The 16,597-nt window shown below is 47.0% G+C and overlaps 1 protein-coding gene across 1 annotated transcript in view; it reads right to left on the bottom strand.

The window, feature by feature from the left end:
- The window catches only part of LOC117981049 (speedy protein E12), a 105,782-nt gene that overhangs the window by 28,743 nt on the left and 60,442 nt on the right, over positions 1-16,597 (bottom strand). The window contains exon 5 of the mRNA XM_063605847.1: positions 1,313-1,531. Coding sequence (XP_063461917.1) covers positions 1,313-1,531 — 219 coding nt within the window. The remainder of the gene's footprint in view (positions 1-1,312; positions 1,532-16,597) is intronic.

A 16,597-nucleotide genomic window follows, 5' to 3' on the forward strand; every position in this document is an offset into this window, starting at 1 on the left:
GAGGCATCAGCTGCAGTGAGTCAAGACCGAGACACTGCCCTCCAGCCTGGGCAACAGAGCAAGACTGTGTCTCACAAAACAAAAACAAAAACAAAAACAAAAAGAAACTGTAGGAGCATCTGGTGGGAGGTGGTGGAGGGAGAACTGTGGGTTTGGAAGCTGCGCCCTCCCCCTGGCCGTGCGTTAGAACAGGAACACAGTTACATAGAGAACAACCTTACCTTGTCCGACACCCTCAGATCTTTGTCCCAGGCCAGGAATCTTTTAATGACAGGATCCTCTGTGATTAGAGAGCAGATATCAGCGTGAGAAGCAGGACAGGGTTTCCGTGGGAGCAGCAGGGCAGTGAGGAGAAGTGTGCCTCCCGGGGGAGAGTCTCAGGATTGTGGCCGCGGGTGAGGTGGATGGGAGAGGGGAGAATGACTTTCACTGGGCAAGGGAGAGAGGCTCCTGCTCTGAGACTCCCCTGAGAAGAGGCCGAAGGAGGCCCTGGGTGTGAGAATCTACAGGATGTAGAGCTGGGAATCAGCCAGGACCCCCTCCAGCAGACACGGAGGGACCACTGCAGAGTCATAAAGGAATTCCCATCATTTCCTCATGAGGCAGTCACACATCAGGGTGTGACCATGGCCTTGGTATCCCTCACTATGGATGGAAACACTTAGGTTTAGAAAAGTCAGTAAGAAACATTAAGTTTCAGAGGGCACAGCTGAAACCACTTTTTTGATTTTTGATTTTGTTTTTCTTTATTTGATTTTTATTTTTATTTATTTATTAATTTATTTTGAGACAGAGTCTTGCTCTCTGGGCCAGGCTGGAATGCATTGGCCTGATCTTGGCTCACTGCAACCTCTGCCTCCTGGGTTTAAGCAATTCTCCTGTCTCAGCCTCCCGAGTAGCTGGAACTACAGGGATGAGCTACTGTGCCCAGCCTTGGTTTTTCTTTTGACGCAGACTTTTGCTCTGTCACCCAGGCTGGAGTGCAGTGGTGCAGTCATAGCTCACTGCAGCCTCAAAGTCCTGAGTTCAAGCAATCCTCTTGCCTCAGCCTCCCAACGTGCTGGGATCTCAGGCGGGAGCCACAGCGCCTGGCCCAAAACCAAGCTTTCTTATCCCAAGCACCGACCTTTATCAAGTCTACCTAATCCTCTGTTGTCTCCTAAGTGTCCCTCATGAGTGATCACTTCAGAGTCCTCCCGCATGGAGAGCTCACCCACTGGGGCATATTTTTCCCATTGGAAAAGTGTGGTTATTGGAAGTTTCCTCTTTAGAAAGAACAGGATTGGAGGTGCTCTCTGGGGTGTCCTCCTACCAAGCAGCCTGTTGAAGGCCTCGTAGTACTCAGGGAGCACGAGCGACACTCGCCGTCGCTTCGCCTTCATCTTGAGGCCACACAGCGTCTCCGCCACCCAGGTCTCCTCAGGCTCAGGGGCGAGCTCCTGCTCTGGCTCATCGTCAGATTCATCCAAACACTCCCTCTTCCTTTTCCAGCCAAGGGACCTACGTGGGGGGCTGGGATCTACCCCAGGGGCTGAGTAAAGAAACCAGGCCACCGTGTAATGCTTCTGCAACTGATCACGTTAGACCCCGACCCCAAACCCCAAACCACTCTCCATCCTCCCCAGCCTCGCAGACTGCTGGCTTCTCCAAGCCACCTTTCTGACTTTCTCCTCTGCTCAACCCCATGTGCCACTCCTTCCCCTCCCCATTCTTCCCTCTCTCTGTCCTCAGAACACTGCCTCATATCCTTCCCTGGTCCCTGGCTCTCTGAGTCCCTCTTTTTTTTTTTTTTTTTGTTTCGAGACAGAATCTTGCTTTGTCACCCAGGCTGGAGTGTAGTGGTGCAATCTCAGCTCACTGCAACATCCATCTCCCGGATTCCAGTTATTCTCCTGCCTCAGCCTCTCAGGTAGCTGGGATTACAGGTGCCTGCCATAATGCCCAGCTCAATTTTGTACTTTTAGTAGAGACAGGGTTTCACCATGTTGCCCAGGCTGGTCTCAAACTCCTGGCCTCAAGTGATCCGCCTGCCTTGGCTTCCCAAAGTGCTGGGATTACAAGTGTGAGCCACTGCACCCAGCCTGAATTTCTCCATTCTTCCCACACACCCTCCCCAGGTTCTCCTTCCTGACCTCTGACCTTTCTTTTTTTCTTCCTCTTTTTTTTTTTTGAGACAGCATCTCACTCTGTCACCCAGACTGGAGTGCAGTAGCACGATCTCGGCTCACTGCAACCTCTTCCTCCCAGGCTCAAGTGATTCTCCTGTCTCAGCCTCCCAAGTAGCTGGGATTATAGGCACACACCACTACCGCCTGGCTAATTTTTGTACTTTTAGTAGAGATGGGGTTTCACCATGTTGGCCAGGCTGGTCTTGAACTCCTGACCTCAGGTGATCTGCCCGCCTCAGCCTCCCAAAGTGTTGGGGTTACAGGGGTGAGCCACCATGCCTGGCCCCCTTCCTTCGTCTTAGTCAATCGTATGCCACCTCTTCTTCCTCCAGTCCCCTCACCTGATGGTCCCGACACTTCATCATCCACCACCTCCTGGAGGGGGTACCCTGAGGTGCTCCGCTGGGGGCTCTGCTCTTCCTGGGGCTGCGGTTGATGGCTCATCATGATCTTTCCCAAAATCTGTCCCATCTCACCGAACCTAGTCTCTGTTCTGTCCTTGGTCTTCTTCTGGACACTGCTGGGATCCAGAAGAGTGTGTTATCAATTCTCGAGGCTGGGAGAAGTCAGGAGTGGAGAACAGCTCTGAGAAGTTACTGTTGTCCAACTGAACTGCCAGGTGCCGACAGAGTCCGGTCCCTCCAATCAGGAAGGTCGGAATCTCTGATGTCATCGTTCATGCCAACCTGGCAACTAGTTTGAACAAAAACACATGTAACTGCCAGGCTGATCTCTTGTCCTGGAGATCCTGGGTGAATGGTATCTCCTGCCACTGTCCCAACCTCAGACCACTGTCCAAAAGCATCTTCAGGGTCTCCGCATCCCTCTGTTCCCTGTCCCAGCAGAGGCTGTGTCCTCTCCGCTCAAAGCTTGAAGCGTATTGGGGTCTCCTCTTCTCTGTACATGCCCGTTTCAGAGTCCGGTCTGGTGGGAGAGGGATCAGGATGGGAAAGAAAAGTAGGGTAAGCAGAAACGATGAAACCTTACAAGAGTGAGATTATCATGTACAAGAGATCCCAGGAACATTGACTTGATGAAAAAGTCACATCAGAGCACTCAATTTGGCAGAGCTTTTCTGCCGAATGTCTACTGACATTCACTGTCCGAGATTCTGTACTGGGGGTACACGCGTCCTCTGCCCTAAGGCATCTTTGAGTCCAAGAGATATTTTGAGGACTGGAAATCATAGGAAACTGCCCATGAGTTCACACATATTTCCAATGGTGTCCCCAATTTCAGGGAGTCCACGGATCACCTAAAGCCAGCCCCTCCAGTTTGGCTAAGAAACTCTATATATCAAGTTTTGTATCATATGTATTGCTCTTAACTCAGAAAATTCCACCATTTTTGGCAGTGGTTTATTTATTTATACCATTGAAGGAAATGGTTTATTTATGAATCTATATTATGGATATTCTATAAGATACTGGGTGTACAAAAAGACTAAGTCGAAAAATCTCAGCTGTGCACAGTGGCTCATGCTTGTAATCCCATCTCTTTGGGTGGCCAAGGGAGGAAGACTGCCTGAGGCCAGCAGTTCGAGACCAGTATAGGCAACATAGCAAGAGCCCATCTCTAAAACAAAACAAAACAAAACAAAACAAAACAAAATTAGCCAGGTGTCGTGGCTGGCACCTGTGTTCCAACAACTTGAGAGACTGAGGTGGCAGGAGGATTGCTTGAGCCTAGGAGTTAGGGGCTGCGGTGAGCTGTGATCGTGACACCGCACTCCAGCCTGGGCAACACAGCAAGACCTTGTGTCAAAAAAATTCTTTTAATTAAATATAAAAGAGTTTCATGACATTCAGAGACCATCCAAAGAACCTGTGGGTTCCGGCCAGGCACAGTGGCTCACACCTGTAATCCCAGCGCTTTGGGAGGCCATAGCAGGTGGATCGCTTGAGGTCAGGAGTTTAAGAGCAGCCTGGCCAACATGGTGAAACCCCATCTCTTCTAAAAATACAAAAAATTAGTCAGGCATGGTGGTGGGTGCCTGTAATCCCAGCCACTCAGGAGGCGGGGGCAGCAGAATGGCTTAAACTTGGGAGGCGGAGGTTGCAGTGAGCCAAGGTCGCACCATTGCACTCCAGCCTGGGCAACAAGAGCAAAACTACATCTCAAAAAAAAAAAAAAAAAAAAAAAAAGAGAACCTGTGGATGAGTTCCCACATGGCTTCCTAACGGGCTGCGGCTCTCCTAGGAGTCTCTCGCTCATGGGAAAGGCACAAACTGAATGCGGGAGGAAATCCCATTGCTGTGGAAGTCCCATTGTTAGGAAGCTCTGCTTTTCTGGAGTTCAAATTTGCATTCATGACGCTTTAAACCGTCAGAGCTGGGTGTGTCCTCCTACAACAAATCACTTTACTCTCTCTCTCTCCTAGTTAACAGGCTTTCAAATATTAGAACATCCATGTTCTGACCTCATTAAAATTGCTCTTTTGTGGAATGAAAAGCTCTGATTTAACCCGTCTTTAAGCCTGGTATGCATATTCCTCTCTGTTCCGGCCACCTTGTCTAGACACACTACACTGAGGCAGTGCCCATCTTAGATGATGTTGACACATTGTCAAAAAATGGGCAAACCAGGTGCGGTGGCTCACACTTGTAATCCCAGCACTTTTGGAAGCCGATGCCGACAGATAACCAGAGGTGAGGAGGTTGAGATCAGCCTGGCCAACATGGTGAAACCTGTCTGTTTTTCTGTAAAAATACAGAAACAATGAGCTGGGCGTGGGAGTGCACTTCTGTAATCCCAGCTACTTGTGGGGCTGAGGCAGGAGAATCACTTGAACCGGGAAGGTGGAGGTTCCAGTGAGCCGAGATCACGACACTACACTCCAGCCTGGGCGACAGAGTGAGACTCCGACTCAAAAAAAAAAAAAAGTGCCAGACAGCCCAGGTTTGGTCTGATATGTTCAGAAAAAAGCAAAACAGTCACCTCTCACCTTTTCTTTTCCTGCAATGATGCCGTTTAATACAACAATGGCTGTAGGTATGCTGCAGAAATATCATTCAAGTGAAACAGAAGGGCTTTCCTGGCTGGACACAGCGGTCACTCCTGCAATCCCAACACTTTGGTTGGCTAAGGTGGGAGGATTTCTTGCGGCCAGGAGTTCGAGGCTGCAGTGAGCTGTGATCCACCACTGCATTCCAGGCTGGGCATCAGAGTGAGGCCTCTCTCTAAAAAAAACCCTTCACTCCCCAAAAAAAGGGATTTTCAAATACCAGCCTTTCAGCATGAGGATCACATGGAGGAACATTAAGACACAGATGCTGGGACCCAGCCCTATTGATTGTAATTAAAAAACTGAGGTGAGGCCTGATTTAGCTCCGTCATTGGAATCCATTCAGATTTGAAATTCTCTGAGTTGGACAGTGCAAGAGAGATCCTAAAGAAAACAAAGTCACTGTGGACTGAAATGAGCTGACAAGGTTTTCTGAGCGTGGTGAAATATGATCTGGGCCTCACTTGGGAGGGCTGTGGCCAGGCCTTGAGTCCGTGGCTCAGTGGGGCCTTCTGAAACAGCCTCCAAGCCGCGCCCCCCCTCCTTCATTTGCTAGTGGATGACCCCCTCCAGCAGCTTTGGTGCTGATGGGAATAAGTCGACCTGCAGCGGAAGTTCAGCCCAAGTCTCAGCCCAGCAGCTTCTCCACACCTGTCCGGGGTCTGGTCATGCTGCCGTCTCTGCGGTTCTCTGCGGAGTCGTGGTTTCTGTACCTTGAAGAGAACTTCCCCTCTGGGACCCAGAAACCCAGTGAATCCTCAGGAAAAAAGGGAATGAAATTACTGAAGACAACTCTGTGGCGGGGAGATGGAAAAGAGGCTCTCTCTTTTTTTTTTTCCTAATATTTTGAGACAGAGTTTCGCTTTTGTCACCCAGGCTGCAGTGCAGTGGCTCCATCTCGGCTCACTGCAACCTCTGCCTCCCAGGTTCAAGCGATTCTCCTGCCTCAGCCTCCCGAGTAGCTGAGATTACAGGCACCCACCACCACTCCCGCCTAATTTTTGTATTTTTTTAGTAGGGACAGGGTTTCGTCATGTTTGCCAGGCTGGTCTTGAACACCTGACTTCAAATGATCCACCCGCCTCTGCCTCTCAAAGTGCTAGGAATACAGGCATAAGACACTGCACCCGGCCTGTTTTTGTTTTTTAGAGACAAGGTCTCTGTTGCCTTGGCTGGGGTGCAGTGGTACAATCAGCTCTCTGTTGCCTCCTGGGCTCAAGCAATCCTCTTCTCTCAGCCTCCCAAGTAGCTGAGACTACAGGTGCATGCCTGTAGTAGATATAGCATCTTGCTCTGTTGCCCAGACTGGTCTTGAACTCTTGGTCACAAGCGATCCTCTTGCCTTGGCCTCTCAAAGTGCTGGAATTACACGCGTGAGCCATTGAGCCCAACCAGATAAGATGATCTTTAAGGGCCCTTCCCATGGTACCATATCCAAGTCAGCGAGACTGTGGCTATAGCAAGTTTAACATAACCAGATACGCTAGTATTATGGGCTGCATGGTGTGCCCCCCACCCCTAATTCGTGTATTGAAGCCATGACCCTCCAGACCTTAGAGGTGACCTTATTGGAACCAGAGTCTTTACAGAGGTGATCAAGTTAAAATGAGGTCACTAGAGGCCAGGCACGGTGGCTCACACCTGTAATCCCAGCACTTTGGGAGGCCGAGGCAGGCAGATAATGAGCCCAAGAGACCGAGACCATGATGTCCAACATGGTGAAACCCTGTCTCTACTAAAAATACAAAAATTAGCCAGGCGTGGTGGTGTGGGCCTGTAGTCCCAGCTACTCAGGAGGCTGAGGCAAGAGAATCACTTGAACCCGGAAGGCAGAGATTGCAGTCAGCCAAGATCATGCCACTACACTCCAGCCTGGGTGACAGAGTGAGACTCTATCTCAAAAAAATAAAAATTAAAAAACTAAAAACCTACAGCACCGCCTTTTACATAATGCAATGGTTTGGTAAGCACATGCACCCCAGGGAGGTAGTGGCAGATTCAGTCAACCTTCCCAGCAGCGTGGAGACGCAGTCAGGCATAGCAGGTGTTGATGTGGTTTGAACCCACAGCTTGGCTCAAATCCACACTCCCCTACTTAGTACCGAGTGAAGCCACTTACCCTCTAAGTGCCTTACTTTTCTTTTCTTTTCTTTTCTTTTTTCTTTTTTCGAGATAGAGTCTCGCTCTGTCACCCAGGCTGGAGTGCAGTGGCATGATCTTGGCTCACTGCAAACTTCGCCTTCCAGGTTCAAGCAATTCTCCTGCCTCAGCCTCCCAAGTAGCTGGGATTACAGGTGCCCACCACCATGCCGGGCTAATTTTTGTATTTTTGATAGAGATGGGGTTTCACCATAGTGCCCAGGCTGGTCTCGAACTCCTGACCTCAAGTGATCTGTCTGCCTCGGCCTCCCAAAGTACTAGGATTAGAGGCATGAGCCACCACACCTGGCCACTTTTCTTATCTATATTTGTTATGTGGATGACTTGTGTTAACGCAAATAAGATGCTGCTCGTCATCTTTAAAGAAAATAGGTGGCAACCTGTTATAGCAAGTCCTGTTTTTATTTGTACTTATGAGGCTTTAATTAAACGCTAAGAATTAAAATGCACATAATATTAGACTTTACCTCACAAACTGGCTTCAATTATTCGATGAGACTTATATGTATTACTTAAATGAGGTTAAATTTAACCTTTAAAAAATGATTTATTGTGGCTGGGCACAGTGGCTCACACCTGTAATCCCAGCACTTTGGGAGGCCAAGGCAGACGGATCACTTGAGGCCAGGAGTTGAAGACCAGCCTGACCAACACGGCAAAACCCCATCTCCGCTAAAAATACAAAAATTAGCCAGGCATGGTGGTGCACACCTGTAATCCTAGCTACTCAGGAGCCTGAGACACAAGAATCGCTTGAACCCGGGAGGCAGAGGTTGCAAGGAGGTGAGATCACACCACTGCACTCCAGCCTGGGCAATAGAGTGAGGCTCTGCCTTAAAACAAAGAAAAATGATTTTGGGGGATGATGGGGTGTCACTATGTTGACCAGGCTTGTCTCAAACTCCTTGCCTCAAGCAATCCACCCACCTCAGCCTCCCAAGTAGCTGGAATTACAGGCACATGCCACCACGCCTGGCTAGTGTGTGTGTGTGTGTGTGTGTGTGTGTGTGTGTGTGTGTGTAGAAACAAGGTCTTACTGTGTTGTTTAAGCTGCTCTCAAACTCCTGGGCTCAAGTGATCCTCCCACCTCGGCCTCCCAAAGCATTGGAATTACAGGTGTGAGCCACCTCACTGAGCCCTCCACCTTTCAGCTGAACGCAGAAAAGTACAATCTTTTAACCCAAAGCGTTACTCACACTTAGGGTCAGGAAGAGCCCTTCATGCCCTGGAGGCAATTACTAACCCTCTGCTAAACACTCTGACTCTGGGTGTGAGAAACACACCTACTGTGCCCCACATATTTTTCCAAATACAACTTAATTTAGCCTTCACGACAACCCTGGAGTGAAGGATCATTAACTTTATTTCATAGATGTGGAAACTGAGACTCAGAGGCAGGAAATGACCTCCTTCTGGAGGCTGCAAATTCTTTGATGCTCCTTTGATCAACAGGTGGGAGCTGGCCAGAGGTGGTGGCTCACACGTATAATCCCAGCACTTTGGGAGGCCAAGGTGGGAGGATTGACTGAGGCCAGGAGTTTGAAACTAGCCTGGGCAACATAGCAAGACCTCATCTCTACAAAAAATACACAAATTAGCAGGGTGTGGTGGTGCACACCTGTAGTCGCAGCCACTCGGGAGGCTGAAGTGGTAGCATTGCTTGAGCCCAGGAGGTTGAGGCTGGAGTGAGCCATGATCAAGCCACTGCTCTCCAGCCGAGGAGATGGAGATAGACCCTGTCTCAAACAACAACAAAAAAATAGGTGAGGGTCAGCCAGGCATGGTGGCTCACGCCTGTAATCCTAGAACTTTGGGAGGCCAAGGTGGGAGGATTGCTTGAGACCAGGACTTCAAGACCAGCCTGGGCAGCCTAGCAAGATCCCATATATCCAGGCCTCATGTAATCCGCCCACCTTGACCTTTCACTTAGCATAACATCCCCAAGTTCAATCATAGTGTTACAAGTGACAGGATCTCCTTATTTTTAAGGCTGAATTAAATACTCCATTGTATGTATATATCACATTTTCTTTATCCATTCATGTGCGGATGGACATTTTTTTCTTGCTCCTTTAAAATAAGTTCACTATCTATTAGCCTGGGCAACGTGGCAAGACCCCATGTCCACAAACAATAAAAATGATTAGCTGGGTGTGGTGGTCTGTGCCCCGTAGTCCCAGCTACTCAGGAGGCTGAGGCAGGGGAGCACTTGAACCTGGAAGGTGGAGGCCGCAGTGAGCCATGATCACACCACTGCACTCCAGCCTGGGTGGCAGTGGAGTCTTCAAGAAAGAAATAATAAAATAAAATAATTTCATCATTTATCTCACCTAAATATGTATTCTTGAATACTATTGTTTTGCCTGGTCTTTTTTTTTTTTTTTTTTTTTTTTTTTTTTGAGACGGAGTCTTGCTCTGTTGCCCAGGCTGGAGTGCAGTGGTGTGTTCTCGGCTCACTGCAAGCTCCGTCTCCTGGGTTCACGCCATTCTCCTGCCTCAGCCTCCCGAGTAGCTGGGACTACAGGTGCCCGCCACCACGTCCGGCTAATTTTTTTTATTTTTAGTAGAGATAGGGTTTCACCGTGTTAGCCAGGATGGTCTCAATCTCCTGACCTCGTGATCCGCCTGCCTCAGCCTTCCAAAGTGCTGGGATTACAGGCATGAACCACCGCGCCCGGCCCCCGTTCTCCTTACTGGGTATGTTAAAATTATTTCTTTCAAAGGAAAAGGCTGGTCAAAGTGCAACGGTCTTTACAACTAATTGATCACAACCAGTTACAGATTTTTTTGTTCCTTCTCCACTCCAACTGCTTCACTTGACTAGCATAAGGGAAAAAAAAAAAAGAGGAAAGAAAGAAAATGCTAAACTATTTAATCTGGGCTAGTAAATAGCCAGAAAGAACTTTATAAAAGTGAAATATACAAAATGACACTAGTATGTTTAACTAAAGGTCTAGTTATGACACTTAAATTTGCACATGTTATAGATAATATCAATATAAAAACTGATAGCATGGGTCCATTTTTAATAAATATATAAATATTTTAAACTTTCTAGATCTAAAGCTTAAGGACTATGGAGTGGATCTCATTGAAGTTTCAGGCAATGGATGTGGGGTAGAAGAAGAAAAGTTCGAAGGCTTAAGTAAGTTAACTTTTTCTAATCCTATTATAAAATAATTGGGCCACATGTCTTAGAATTTTGAGTAACACTGTCTTGGGAAACACAAAAACAGTTTTTTTAAAGCCAGTTACTAGATATCATGTATATTTATTGTTATAGCACTTGAAATATCTTAGTCCTTACTTTATACTCTCTTTCAGCTCTGAAACATCACACATCTAAGATTCAAGAGTTTGCCGACGTACCTCAGGTTGAAACTTTTGGCTTTCGGGGGGAAGCTCTGAGCTCACTTTGTGCACTGAGGTGATAAAATATTTTTATCCATTCACTTGACCCCTTAGAAAAACCTCTCTGAAAATTAATTGGAATCATTATTATTTACAATTTTCTGTCTCAATATCTCAGCTTCTAGCTTCTGAATTCTGTTTTGTCTCACTGCCAATCTAAGTCCTAGTACTTCTGAAATGTGAGCAATAAATGAATGAAATGAAGCAAATAGTATTGTTAAAAAAATTGGTTACCCTTATTAGAACAGTAACTTCTCAATTTGAACATAACATATAGGTAATAAATGATAGTTACCATTGGTTTTCATTATCAATTTTTAGGGAAACATTTCACCAAAGCACTACTTAATTATAGCACAGATACTAAATTTTTATAAATAACTACATGCACACACACACACGCACACACACATATATATACATATATATATATATATATATTTTAGAGTCACACACTGTCACCCAGGCTGGAGTGCAGTGGCACAGTCTCAGCTCACTGCAATCTCTGCCTCCCAGGTTCAAGTGATTCTTGTGCCTCAGCCTCCTGAAGAGCTTGGGCTATAGCGTGCACCACCACTCTTGGCTAATTTTTGTATTTTTAATAGAGGTGGGGTTTTGCCATGTTGCCCAGGCTGGTCTGGAACTCCAGGCCTCAAGTGATCTGCCCTCCTTGGCCTCCCAAAGTGCTGGAATTACAGGCACGAGCCACCGCACCCTGCCCTACATAAACCTTTTAATTATAATATCTTTTGGATTCTTTAAAACATTTTTTTAAAATTTTAAAAAGTTCTTTAAAAAAATTCTTTTAAAAATTTTTGTTTGAAGAGTAATAACAAAACAAATCTCTGAGAATCAATAAATCTTGAGATCATTTATGGTTTTGCAATTCAACCTGAAAAACGAAGTCAAAGTTTTTATCAAAACAAAGCATGTTTAGTGCTCTCTGTCTCACTGTCTTTTAGATGCCAGACCTTAGATTTTATGATGACTCCTCAACTGTTTAGATCTCAGTTATCTCAGAGGGATCATCAGCTTTTTAAGAAAGTTTTGAGAGAAAAGCAAGTGAAGAGTAGTCAGTGCCCAACATCACGGATCTCTCACTGAACACACCATGCCTGGTATTCTCTCACAGCGATGTCACCATTTCTACCTGCCACGTATCGGCGAAGGTTGGGACTCGACTGGTGTTTGATCACGATGGGAAAATCATCCAGAAAACCCCCTACCCCCACCCCAGAGGGACCACAGTCAGCGTGAAGCAGTTATTTTCTACGCTACCTGTGCGCCATAAGGAATTTCAAAGGAATATTAAGAAGGTACAGTAAATTAATCCCGGTTTTCAAGAGTATTGGTTAATGCACATGAGCAAAAGATTTTACTAAAGATGTTTATTCTTCAGTTGATTCTCTTCACCTAATTTATTGAGAAATGCTTTATTTGCATTTCTCATTAAAGACTTAACTTCAGGATGATTTACTTTTTTCTTTTTATCACATAGTGTTTATTAGGACTGGGAAACATAGTGAGACTCTGTCTCTATGAAAAATTAAAAAAAAAATTGACTGGGCATGGTGGCATGCACCTGTAGTTCCAGCTACTTGGGAGGCTGAAGTGGGAGGATCACTTGAGCCCAGGAACCTGAGACTGCAGTGAGCTATGATTGCGTCACTACACTTCAGACTGTGAGACAGAGTAAGACCCTGTCTGGAAAAATATATATACATAGATATACATTTTCTTTATTTTTTATTTTTATCTTTTTTTGAGATGGAGTCTCACTTTGGCGCCCTGGTTGCAGTGCAGTGGCGCGATCTCAGTTCACTGCAACCTCCACCTGCCAAGTTCAAGCGATTCTCCTGCTTCAGCCTTCTGAGTAGCTACCATTACAAGCACGCGCCACCACGCCCAGCTAATTTTTGTATTTTCAGTGGAGACGGGGTTCCACCATGTTGTCCAGGCTGGCCAGGCTGGTCTCGAATTCCTGCCCTCAGGTGATCCGCCCACCTCGGCCTCTCAAAGTGCTGGGATTACAGACGTGAGCCACCATGCCTGACCTTATGTACTTATATTTTTATGAGAATATTTCTCTTGGTTTTCTGATAAATGAGTTACTGGAACCCTTATGAATTTGAATGCAAATGAAACAGCTAAATGTTATATAATTGTTGTGTTTAAAAAGCAGATTATAAAACTGTCTATATTATATGATTACAGTTTTATGAAAACAAAACAACAGGCCTAAATGTGTATAGTATAAAGACTGGAAGAGTCAGCACTTCCATGTTCTCAGCGGTTATCCTTGGATGTGAGATCTCATGCACTTTTTGCTCTCTTCTTTGTGCCTTTCCATTTTGCATGCATATTTCTTATAATCTAAAAAGTTACTTAAACATATGCAGCTAAAAACTTTTTTTACTTGTAAAGCATTCGGTGCTAATTTTAACTTTTTTTGTTTAGACGGAGTCTTCTCACTCTGTCGCCCAGGCTGGAGTGCAGTGGTGTGATCTTGGCTCACTGCAACCTCCGCCTCCTGGGTTCAAGTGATTCTCCTACCTCAGCCTCCCAAGTAGCTGGGATTATAGGTGTGTGTCACCACACCCAGCTAATTTTTGTATTTTTAGTAGAGATGGGGTTTCACCATGTTGGCCAGGCTGGTCTTGCACCCCTGATCTCAAGTGATCTGCCCACCTCAGCCTCCCAAAGTGCTGGGATTTCAGGCGTGAGTCACCACGCCCGGCTTTTTTTTTAAAGCTTTTTTGTAAGTCAGCCAGCAAGAACACAGGAGGAAGTACTCAAATCTCCCTTACACAGCTGGGGGCTATGTCAGGTTTTATAAGCGTAGGGTAATGAGGTGTGATTTGATTGGATCTTGCAATAAAGTAATGCTGGGAGGTGTGATCTGACTGGATCCTGCCATGGGGTGACACCAAAACTCAGTGTGATTGGATCCTGGCTCCTGCCTTGGGGTGTCTGGTTCTTAAATCGGTCCGAGCTCTTCAGGCTGAGCTCTTAGGTTCCACTCCACGGTGGCACGCTTGGTTAACCTGGGCATGCACAGGGTACATGACCTTCAACCTGCGGGTCGATGGCAATTGAAAAACAACTGACAACTTCATTACATAAAAGTTGAACTGATTCGGGTGCGGTGACTCACGCCTGTAATCCCAGCACTTTGGGAGGCCAAGGCAGGTGGATCACCTGAGGTCGAGGAGTTCAAGACCAGCCTGGCCAAAATGGTGAAACCCCGTCTCTACTAAAAATATAAATATTAGCCAGGCGTGGTGGTGCACCCTTGTAATCCCAGCTACCCCAGAGGCTGAGGCAGCAGAATGCTTGAACCTAGGACGTGGAGGTTGCAGTGAGCTGAGATCGTGCCATTGCACTCCAGCCTGGGTGACAAGAGTGAAACTCCATCAAAAAAAAAAAAAGTTGAACTAGATTTGGTCTGATGCAGTTACAGATTTACAAACCACGTCCCACCCTCCTGCCAACACCCTCCACTCCTCATTCTTGAGGGATTAGGGATGGAGGTCATGCTTCTGTATCGACTTCATGCTGACCAGGGGCACTTAGTCCCCTAAAGTGAGAGGAATGAAACTCTTGGGCTTCTGAGTTCAGATGAGTTCTGGGGTCACCCGGAGTAGCTTGAAAGGCTGGTATTGTTGTAATACCAGCTGAAGGTGGAAGTGTTGGATCCTGGAGGACAAACAGCTCACCATCCATTTAAATAAATAGGACCAAAAAGTAACAGAACAGTGGCCACGAGGGGCCCCAACAGAGGAAGAAACCTGGTGAGGTGTGGTATAGTGGACTCGACTGCCTTCTAAATCTCAGTGGTTGTCCGGGTGCGGTGGCTCACGCCTGTAATTCCAGCAAAAGAAGAGCCGAGGCAGGGTGATCACGAGGTCAGGAGTTCAAGACCAGCCGGGCAAACATGGTGAAACCCCGTCTCTACTGAAAATACAAAAATTAGCCAGGTGTGGTGGCGTGTGCTGTAGTCCCAGCTACTAGGGAGGCTGAGGCAGAAGAATTGCTTGAACCTGGGAGGCGGAGGTTGCAGTGAGCCGAGATTGTGCCACTGCACTCCAGCCTAGGTAACAGAGCGGGACTCCATCTCAGTCAATCAATCAATCTCAGTGGTTGAACTACCCTTGATATGGTTCAGCTCTGTATCCCCAACCAAATCTCATGTCAAATTGCAATTCCCAGTGTTGAGGGAGGGACCTGGTGGGAGGTGATTGGCTCGTGGCGGCTGACGTCCCCCTTGCTGTTCTCGTGATAGTGAGTGAGCGCTCATGGGATCTGGTTGTTTAGAAGCGTGCAGCCCTCCCACTTCACTCTCTCTGTCTCTCCTGCTCCACCATGGCCAGAAACGTGCCTGCTTCCCCTTCGCCTTCTGCCGTGATTGTCAGTTTCTTGAGGCCTCCCCAGCCATGCTTCCTGTACAGCCTGCAGAACTGTGAGTCAATTAAACCTCTTTTCTTCATAAATTCCCCAGTTTCCAGTAGTTCTTTAGAGCAGTGTGAAAACAGACTAATGGACCCTTCTGGTTGAAGGAATGTAGCCATTCTGCTTGTTTAACTATTTCCTTTCTGTTCATCTCTATTTCCCGGGAGGTGTTTATCCAAGTGCAATAGGAGATATTGGTGACTGCAGAGTCCCCTCAGTGTTCTGCTAGTAAATAGTTGAAGGTTGATCAGTGATCTCCAGCATTTTCAGTCTGGCATGGAAAAGCCCCCATGTAACTGGTAAAGGTATCAGTAAGCACCAGGAGGTATCTAAATCCACCAGGAGCCATAGGCATCATGTTGATGTCCATTTACCAGTCTTCCCTGGCAAGATTCTCTGAATTGTACTGCCTTGGCCAAAAGAGGTATGGGAGGGGCTGGGCACAGTGGCTCACGCCTGTAATCCCAGCATTTTGGGAGACCAATTCGGGTAGATCATTAGAGGTCAGGGGTTCAAGACCATCCTGGCCAACATGGTGACATTCCATCTCTACTGAAAATACAAAAAGTTAGCTGGGTTTGGTGTTGGGTGCCTGTAATCCCAGCTACTCGGGAGGCTGAGGCAGGATAATCACTTGAACCTGGGAGGAGGAGGTGGCAGTGAGCTGAGATCTCGCCATTGCACTCCAGCCTGGGCAACAAGAGCGAAACTTCATCTCAAAAAATAAAAAAAGAAGTCTGGGTGTGGTGGCTCGTGCCTGTAATCCCAAGACTTTGGGAGGCCAGGATGGGTGGATCATGAGGTCAGGAGTTCAAGACCAGCCTGGCCTAGATGGTGAAACCCTGTCTCGAGTAAAAATACAAATATTAGCTGGGCATGGTGGCACACACCTGTAATCTCAGCTACTCAGAAGTCTGAGACAGAAGAATTGCCAAAACCCGGGAGGGAGAGGTTGCAGTGAGCCGAGATCACGCCACTGCACTCTAGCCTGGGTGACAGAGCAAGACTCCGTCTCAAAAGAAAGAAAGAGAAAGGAAATTCCCCAGGGAAGTACCTCAGCTTATTTCATGAAGAGGTACTGAAGGAAGCAGAGGCACGTGGAGGACTTCCCCACCTCGTGCAGCTATTTGGGCCATGGCGTCTGAAATGTATTATTTCAGAGTCACCCCTTTGATGACCTTGGCAGTGGACTGCAGTCATCTGTTTAGGCCTTTCCATGGCCCGTGTCAGTGCCGGTATTTCTGTCTGTTGCACATTTGATTTCCTTGCTGTTGGCATTTAGAAGGCCCCCTGTTTCCCAGATCACACCACGGGCATGGACTGCAGAGATTGCGTCTTGTGAGTCTGTAGAAACAGTCAAGGCCTTGTCCTCTCTTAGGTCCAGAGCTCAGGTTAATGCAGATTT

This window comes from Pan paniscus, chromosome 6, assembly GCF_029289425.2.
Source record: "Pan paniscus chromosome 6, NHGRI_mPanPan1-v2.0_pri, whole genome shotgun sequence".
Lineage (NCBI taxonomy): Eukaryota > Metazoa > Chordata > Mammalia > Primates > Hominidae > Pan > Pan paniscus.